The 8765-nt window shown below is 48.1% G+C and overlaps 2 protein-coding genes across 2 annotated transcripts; both read right to left on the reverse strand.

Moving 5' to 3' along the window:
* Positions 1–1712: 1712 nt before the first annotated feature.
* LOC119315357 (ethylene-responsive transcription factor 3-like) lies at positions 1713–2993 on the reverse strand. Its single transcript, XM_037589989.1, has one exon. It carries the CDS (start codon positions 2690–2692, stop codon positions 2084–2086), a length of 609 nt encoding a protein of 202 aa, XP_037445886.1. The 5' UTR covers positions 2693–2993; the 3' UTR covers positions 1713–2083.
* A 457-nt stretch (positions 2994–3450) lies between these two features.
* Positions 3451–7863, reverse strand: LOC119315358 (EH domain-containing protein 1-like). Its single transcript, XM_037589990.1, has 16 exons — positions 7630–7863; positions 7430–7509; positions 7280–7348; positions 7114–7171; positions 6946–6998; positions 6805–6847; positions 6662–6723; positions 6371–6490; positions 6133–6235; positions 5964–6013; positions 5138–5266; positions 4812–5063; positions 4622–4701; positions 4298–4424; positions 4073–4216; positions 3451–3939 (listed from the first exon to the last, which is right to left on the reverse strand). The coding sequence occupies exons 1-16, from the start codon at positions 7859–7861 to the stop codon at positions 3754–3756; spliced, it is 1788 nt and encodes a 595-aa protein (XP_037445887.1). The 5' UTR covers positions 7862–7863; the 3' UTR covers positions 3451–3753.
* Positions 7864–8765: the final 902 nt, after the last annotated feature.

The following is an 8765-nucleotide window of genomic DNA, read 5'->3' on the forward strand; positions in this document are numbered from 1 at the left end:
TGTTACAGGATAGGAGCTCTACATTCTAAGCTTGAACATTTTTACAGGATATGAGTGTGCAAAAATATAAAATAAAGAGAAAACCTAAGAAAAGAGCCAATGCAATATCAGTGAAAACACCTATTTGAAAACCACAGGGACAAACCTTGTGGGCGCTAAATTATTGCGCTGGCCCAAAATAGTCGGCTGCAGGCGAGCTATAATAAAAATCAGTACTGGCGACGTATATCCTCTGCAATAGTTGCTCAATAAAAAATGCCCCTGCAATATTTCAAAGTCCCACACTCTATAGTGGGTCGGCCCAGTTTCTCTGTTTGCTTTTTCAGGTTTTTCGGTGTTTACATTCGTGTTTTTTGGTGTTCGCGTTTCCCTTTTTTTGTTGCCTCTTTTTTCTTCTTTCTTTTTCCTCCCCATTTTGGATTTTACTATTTTTTATTTTCCTGCACTTTCGTTTGAAGTCAAAACTTATAAATTTGAAAACATTTCTTTAAAATTGTTGAACTTTTTAAGCACAAGAAGATTTTTTTTAATTATTCAACTTTTTAAGTATCCGTCAATATTTTGTGATTTTGTGATTTTTTAATATATTTTTATTAATGAAAGCTTTTAAAAAAATTATCAACATTCTTTAAATGCACAACATTATCAGAAATATGTTATTTTTAAAATCTACGCCATAATTTAAAGGTTCATGAATTTTGAGAATATAAAGATTTTTTAAACAAGAAAATATTTTATTGAAGTCGAACATTAGTAAAAATTTGACCACCTTTAAATTTTTGAATATTTTGAAACTTTACAAATTATTTTAAAATTTAATGATAAAACTATATTTTAGTATTTTATTTCATTTATCTAAACCGAATATAACAATTTTTTATCTGAAATAAAAAATTCCAATAGACTGAAATAAAAATGGCCCCGGGCAATCTTTGGTCCACGGTGAGCGGTACCTGGGATTTTGGCTAGCCCAGCACAGCGCCGCATCCGCGCTTATCCCACGCCTTATACTACAGGATAGGAGCTCTACTTTCTAAGCTTGAACATTTTTATTTTGTCAAAACAAGCAAACCCTCAAAACAAATGTGAACGAAGAAGTAGGGACGTTGTAGTTGTACTTCTGTTCGACAGGTCTGGAACTTGGGAGATCGCCTTAATTAGGGCTATGATCGCCGTTAATTTTTCTCTCCAAACCGGGCGCCCACCTATGTTCGACAGGTCTGGAACTCAGAAATGAAGATCATCAGAGCCATTTCTACCGTGTGGCACCACTTTGACGACATCCTGCTCTTCTGCTAATCCTTGCCCAAAGAACAGTAGTAGAGTACATCTGACCTCAACACTTAGCAGAGATTAGCACCATGGATAAATATGGACCTCGAGAGACAGGAGCAACAACAGAATGGGAAACCACACACAGAGATCCAGAGCCGAGCCCTGCATCTGCTGCTCGATTTTGGGTTCTTCTTCTAGTGTGATGATTTGCTCAAGAGCATACACGCATCAGAGTAGCGCTATGATCCAAACTCCTTGAAAATCTTGTGGTGCACATCGATGGCTTATCGTGTCGGCAGGAAGGCCACAGGCCAAAAGCTTTCCGGCCATGCTGCATAATGCACAGATACAGAACAGCAAAATCATACACTGTTTCAGGTGCTAAACCTCTCGATCGTCAAGCAGCCAACAATCTCGGAAAGCAAATGACCCAGTTCACACAAGTTCATGTAAATTTCCTCTTGCTTTCTTCCATTAGGCATCTAATTAATCGATACTATAGCAAAATAGCAGAGGCAGCAACTCGTGGATGATACACAAGTAAGAAGACAGAAAGATGGCAAAAATTATCAGTCTATTTCCCGTGGATTACATGATGATATGATGATGATGAGCTTATTCACATTATCACATAAGGCAGAGTATCAGATATTCAGAACTTGAGTGGTAGTAAAACGGAGACCAAAAATCCAATTCTATCGAGATAGTAGAAGAAGCACTTCGCAGTAGGCAGCCGCGCCGCCGCGTTAGTCCGGGAGCGGGAAGGGGGAGGGAGGTGACGCATCCGAAGCAGCAGGCGGGAGGCCGATCAGAGGCGGAGCAGCGTGTCGCAGCGCCAGTCCATCTCGTCGGCGGCGGCCGCGGGGTCCGGCAGGTTCAGATCGAAGGGCAGCGAGGACGAGGAGGGGCGCGGCGGCGCGGCGGCCTCGTCTGCGGCCGCGGCGGCGCCCCCCGACGCGCCGTCCTCGCACACCGCGGACGAGGAGGAGCCGCAGTAGCTGCGGCAGTCCTCCTCGATGGCCGGGGCGCCGATCGCGGCGGCGCGGAAGAGGACGCTGGTGGGCGGGACGTTCCCGCCGCTCCAGGACTCGATCGTGCTGCTGTGGCTGGACGTGGCCGCCGCGGCCATCGTCGCCGGCGCGGCGACGGGGGCGGGGGGCGGCGCGCGCGGCGGCGCCGCGGCGGGGGAGGCGGGGAAGTTGGTGCGCGCGGCAGCGCCGCGGAGGTTCCGGGCGGCGGCGTCGTAGGCGCGCGCGGCGGCCTCGGCGGAGTCGAAGGTACCGAGCCAGATCGGGGTCTTCTTGGCCGGGTCGCGGATCTCGGCCGCGTACCGGCCCGACGGGCGCCGCCGCACCCCGCGGTACCGCACCTCCTCGCCCTCCAGCCCCGGCCCCGGCGGCGGCCTCGCGCGCCGCATCGCGCCGCCTCGCCTCGCCTCCCCTCCCTCGGCGGAGCCTGGTGTGGTCTCGCTCGCCTCGTCTGGTGTGGTCTCTCTCGTCTCGCGCTCGCTCGGCCTCCTTCCCTCGGCGACTCCACCGTGCGCGCCTTGTTTGTGTGTTTGGTCGGCAGCGGGCTGGCCGGCTGACGCGGCGGGCCCGCCCACGACCGGGCGTCGCGTCGGTTTGTTTATGATTATTATTCCATTCCAATTCCAATCGACCGCGTCCACGTCCCCGTCCTCCTCGGGTCGGGTGAGGTTGGGGTTGGGGTCGGGTCGTCACCTCCCCCTCCCCGCACCGCGTTCCCGCCCGGCGTCAGCGCGACGCGTACCCCCTCTCCCGGCCGCTGGTAGACTGACCGTCTGTCTGTCTGGTGGACGGATTTTTTTGCCCCTTTCTGTGATGGACGGATGGGTGCGGAATCGCGGTGGTGGCCACGGTCGGCAGTAGCGCCGTCGGCCACTAGCGGGGCATATTCGCCGACGCTGCCGCCTGCCCTGCCGGTGCGTGCCGTGCGGTCGATCTTGGTTGCGCCGTTTATTTTATTTATATATCTACGGGACGGGATTTTAAGCGCACGATTCGTGGATGAGATTGCTGGGAGCCGACACAGCGACACATGGTAAGCAGGCGGGTTGCGTCTGCTCTGCTGCCACACATGGAATTCTTCAGGAAATGTTTCTTCCTTCTAAACTTCATTTCTGCAATTTTGAATCCATGTATGTTTCTGCCAAAATTGCCCGAAAAAACACAAGTCCTACTATAGTGCCCATTCATCTTGAATTCTCCCACCAAGTATCTATTCCGAACAGTTGTCAAAGGTGCATAGGCTACGGCAGTACAGCACTGAAGACAAAAGGAAAGAGCCAACGCGTCTCTGAACGTTGTGTTACACGTTTATCGCTTTTCCCGCACAAAGGGCAGGCATAACCTTGCACATGCGATGGGTCTCTCATGCTTGCCTACTTCCATCATGAGTCATGGCAGACGAACAACACTTGAGGAATAAGTTGCGACTGACGAGAGGTCAGCAGCAAGTTCACTGGTAAGGGTTGCTGAAGTTCTTGAGGAGGTCCGGGATGTCGTGCGCGAGCATGTCGTCCACGGCCTGGACCATCTTGGGCTTCATCTTCTCGAACTTGTCGATGCTGTACCCGGCCAGCACCTGCTTGAAGTACTCCAAGTCAGGGAAGTCGCCCGCCGGAAGGTGGTACTCCCTCTGGACCTGTTTCCAATACATCTCAGGCGTCAATGGAGCAAGCACATTGTGCAGAAAGGAGGCAATTTATGAATCAAGATGCAGGCGTAACTGAAATTCATTTGGTTTCATCTTGGGACGCTGTTTTGTATGAAAGTACCTTTGCAAACTCATCTTGTAAGTTGTCAATGAGTCGCTGTTGAGCCTTGGCTTTCCCCATCATTGCAGGCATTTCCTTCTTCAGCTGGCCAATTATGTAAGCATGGATCTTCGCAGCTCTAGCACGCTTCACAAACTCATTGACCTACGCATGGAAATGGTGGGCCAGTCAAATTGAAATTCTGCAGTCCATATAAGAATTGCATACACATGACACATTACTTACCCGGCGATCACAAGCCTTCTTAGGTATGTCTTTCAGGTCAGCAAGGAGATCCTCTTGCTCTTTCTCAAACAATTCCTTTCCAATTGGCCCAACAGCTGATTCATTCACAGGTTTGTCATTAAACGACCTGCAAATATTAACTTCGACGTGAGTTTCAGGTTACGATGCAAAAATATGAACACACAGTCAGTCCTACACCTGGTGCTGGATTCACAGTTTCACACTGCATTTTGGTCTTCAAGAATATACATTTTGGTACAACCTTCAGTCTCCAGAAGTAATATTACTAAAGACTTGAAGCATTATAGAGAAGAGGACTATTACCCAATGTAGACACGCATAACCTCAGGGGTGTTTAGAACTTTCCCAAGAGACCACATCAGCGCACCGTACACTCTCATAAGCTGCAGCACACATAAGGGAAAATTTTGGTTTCATATAATCATGTGTGCCGGGTTATACCTAGGGAAAAAATAGCAGGAACTTACAAGTAGATTGCAAGAAAAACATATACCTGCTGAGTGTCAACTTGGTCTGCCTTGTTCAGCACCACACGTATTTTGTCTTCATTCCCACGTAAAGAAGAAATGACACGCTTGAATTCATCACTGATATCGAGCTTGTGAGGATCAAACAATAGAAGAATAACATCGCACTTTGCAGCAAACCATGAAGTTACACCAGTGAAATCATAACTACGTTGGGTCCTTTGCTTTTCACCAGAGAGAACACCAGGAGTGTCGACAAAGGTGATATGATCCAGTAGCTTCAAAAAACAAGGCAGCTATCAGTGTCTGAAATGATTGTTTCACATGTATTAGTATCTCAATTAATGCTTACAGGATGTGGCATCTGAGAGCATTCAAACTTTGATAGGAATGCACCCCCAAATGTTGTAAGACCATTGAAAGGCATATCAGCTTGGACTGCAATTGTATTGCCAGGGACAGTCCTTTCATCAGATCCTGACTGATGTGGGGGGAAAATATGAGAGATCAATGGGATAAATACGAGTACATTAACAATATAAGCAAATAGGGAATGCAAATTGATAAGATTTTTATGTCAAATGTCAGCCACAAATCCTGTCTCAAAAGAAAGTGCATAAATATTTTACACGTGTGTATTAAAACTCTAGCCACTAAAGGAATTTTTTAATGAAAAGTGGGATAAACAAAACAGCAGTTGTCTTCTGTGTCCCATTGTATTTCAGCAAACTACGAGCACAACACCGTCGTGATAAAAAAACTTCTCAAACTCCTGGGTTATTACCAAGTTATGTGTTTATTAACAGCTCTCATCAATTCATGCTTTTGCTGACATAGAAACAAAAGCAACTACTTCCTCCGTCCCATAATATAAGAACGTTTTTGACACTACACTAGTATAAAAAACGCTCTTATATTATGGGACGGAGGGAGTATTAAATCCTCACATCATGCTACAAAATTGATGAAGCTGGGCAGAACAGACTCTACTGTCATTGGTCCATATCTGTATGCCATCTTTGTTTCTTACAAAAGAAAGAGCTGATGTTTTCCAATCAACATAAACAATTCAGTTAACACTGAAAAGCAAGCATTCCGAGTAAATATGCTCAAGCAGTAATCATCTGAAAAATCTCTTATCCTTGCTGCATGTACATAAATATTCATGCAACACTTACCATCACAACCACAAATCTGTCAGTAGTGGGCTCTGGTCCGATATGAGCTCCTGCATTTCGAAAGGCCAATTAAAGTTGCAGTCTGATGTTATAGAGAAACGTACCACCAAAGTAGATGGTGTGGCTAAAAATGAAACTCAGGTTTTCTGTATTAAATAAAGCCCCAAACCTGGGAAGTTTGATTTCAACAGGTGCTTAATGAATGTTGTTTTCCCTGTAGAATATTGACCCAAGAGCATAACCATTGGCTTCGCATCGAAGTCACTGTTCGTCTGAAATATGGAAGAATAAATGCAATGACATGAAAGTAATGACTCAATAACACAATCAGGATGAAAGAAGATGAGGTTGAGAACATTGTGATCTGTAAATCATAGGAAAACAATGGTTTAAACAGAAGTCTATACCAGCAATGGGGAGGCAAAATCATTGAACCGGTATGCAACTTCTAAAGGCTTCAGTTTTTCGATGTAGAGTCTTTTCAAGCCATCAATTACAGAAGTAACAGCAGTCAGAGGCGTTTGAATCTACAAAGCACCAAAGAAAGAGACTGCTGTGAATACATGCTCTAATTGGCAAAGACAGCTTCGATGATTCAATAAGTTACAGTGGTTTAGTTAACAACAAAGAGAGAAAAATAATATGTGCTGCAATGACAAAGTTACTGAAAATGGAAAGATTGCACATAAGTAGAGTACCTTCTTTGCTGATTTGGAACTGAACCAGCTGTTTGTAGAAGGTGCTTGCACCTGAGGGGTGCCTGAACAGAACAGAAATGATTAGCATCATAGAGGACTTTATTATCATGATTTACCGTGGGAAAAGGGGGCAGACTGATTACCATTTTCTTGTGGGCGAACTACATTCACAATAGCCATTGATCTCTAAAAAAGAAATACCCATTACAAAATACCATGTTAGTGTGAGAGGCGGTAAATTTACTTGAATGCCACAGGGTAATCTATACATTTTGTAAACTTACAGCAAGCAGTTCATCAAGACCTTTCATCACAGGAGGATCGAAGCTACTCAGATCTGCAAACACAGCCACAAGCCATCCAGCTCAAACATCACACACAGCTGAACTCAGCGGAAATAAAAACAGATGAGGCGCAGTTCACAGCCCACATCATAACAAGGTGTCACCAACCTTCACGCTTGAGACTGTCCTGGGTGATCTCATTGCCCGCTTGAGCGAGAGAAACGAGCTGCAGATTGCAACAGACGAAACCGTCAACACCGCACAGTCACATCTCACATCTCCTACTACCAGCAGCACAGACGCGCCTAAACGGTGAGGGCAAAAGTGGGCAAACCTGCATCGCAGCCGCGAACTCGCCGAAGCCGAGGTACCCCTGACGCTTGGAGTCAGCAATCGCCCAGACCTTGAATCGACCGACAACGGACTAGTTAGACTCCCATCCACCAGCGGCAAAACTCGGGGTATCGGCGGCCGGTTCACTCACCTGCTTGAGGTCGGCGCGGGAGAGGCCGGACATGGCGAAGAACTTGGTGGCGTCGGCGCCCGTGACGCGCCCGTCTCCATCTGCAGGGACAGCCGGGGACGCGGCCACCGGAGAATCAGCAAAGCGTCGGCCATCCCCTCCCAATCCTTCGATTTGGGGGCGCTGGTGGTGGGAACGGCGAAGGTTGCGAGAACACGCACCTGGGTCGGCGATGGCGAACCAGTCGGCGTAGATCCTCTGGTGCTCCTTGGAGCAGCCCACGGCGGCGGCGGACCGCGCGATCTCCATCCACGGCCTCCCTCCTCGAGTCGGCGGCGGCGGCGGTGGCGGCGGGCGCGAGCAGCAGCGGCAGCAGGAGTGGACAAACGGAAACCTCACGGGGTGCGGGTGCTCGTCTCTTCTCCCCCTTTTGGGCGTGGAATGGGGAGGCATTTGAAATCGGGGACCCCCCACCCTGCCCTACCGAGCACGCGCCCCGGCGATTTTTTTCAGTTTCTTTAATGGGGCTGGACGCTCCCCTTTATTTTAGGGCTGGACCGGTGCTCGGAATTATTGTTTGGAATGAAACGGTGTTCGGCCCATATGACTAGACTAGAAGGACTGTTAGGTCAGTTGTGGGTTGTTTTTTCTTTTCATCTGGGCTGAATGAAAACAATCAAGAAACTTCTCCCCTCTCGTTAGGGTTTTTCCTACTCTCAGCGATGGCGGCTGGCCTCCCGTAGAGACTTCTCTCCCCTACCGTTCTACCCCCTCCGGTGATCTTTGGTGTCTTGGGGCCTCGGAGTCGACGGGGGATTGGCGACGGCGCTAGGGTTCATACCGCCCGCGGATCTAAACAACCTCGGGCTAGGGCATCATGGGTTCTTCTGCGTCAAGTTCGAGAACAGCCAAATCCGATCTCGAAGCAATGATGGCGGAGCTTGGGCTTAAGGAGGATGAACTGCAGGATGTGGTGGTGGAGTAAGGCGAGCTGCCGGCGGAGGCGACCCGCTGGATGGCGATCGCCAGGGTACACTCCGACAAATCCTACAACCAATATTGGTTCTATGAGAACATGAGGGTCGCCTGGGATCTGGCGCAAGAGGTGCAGATCAGGCCGCTTGAGGGTAATCTCTATACATTGCAATTCTCTTGTCTGGGTGATTGGGAAAGAGTGATGGAAGAAGGACCGTGGAATTTTAAGGGAAAGGCGGTGGTCCTTGCACCGTATGATGGGTTCACGAAGCCTTCATTGATTGAACTGAACAAATTGACATATGGATCCAGATCCACGTCCTACCAGACGGATACTTCCCCAAAGTAAAGGCTCTTTCATCGACAGTGGGCGAATTCATAT

This window comes from Triticum dicoccoides, chromosome 6A, assembly GCF_002162155.2.
Source record: "Triticum dicoccoides isolate Atlit2015 ecotype Zavitan chromosome 6A, WEW_v2.0, whole genome shotgun sequence".
Classification (NCBI taxonomy): domain Eukaryota; kingdom Viridiplantae; phylum Streptophyta; class Magnoliopsida; order Poales; family Poaceae; genus Triticum; species Triticum dicoccoides.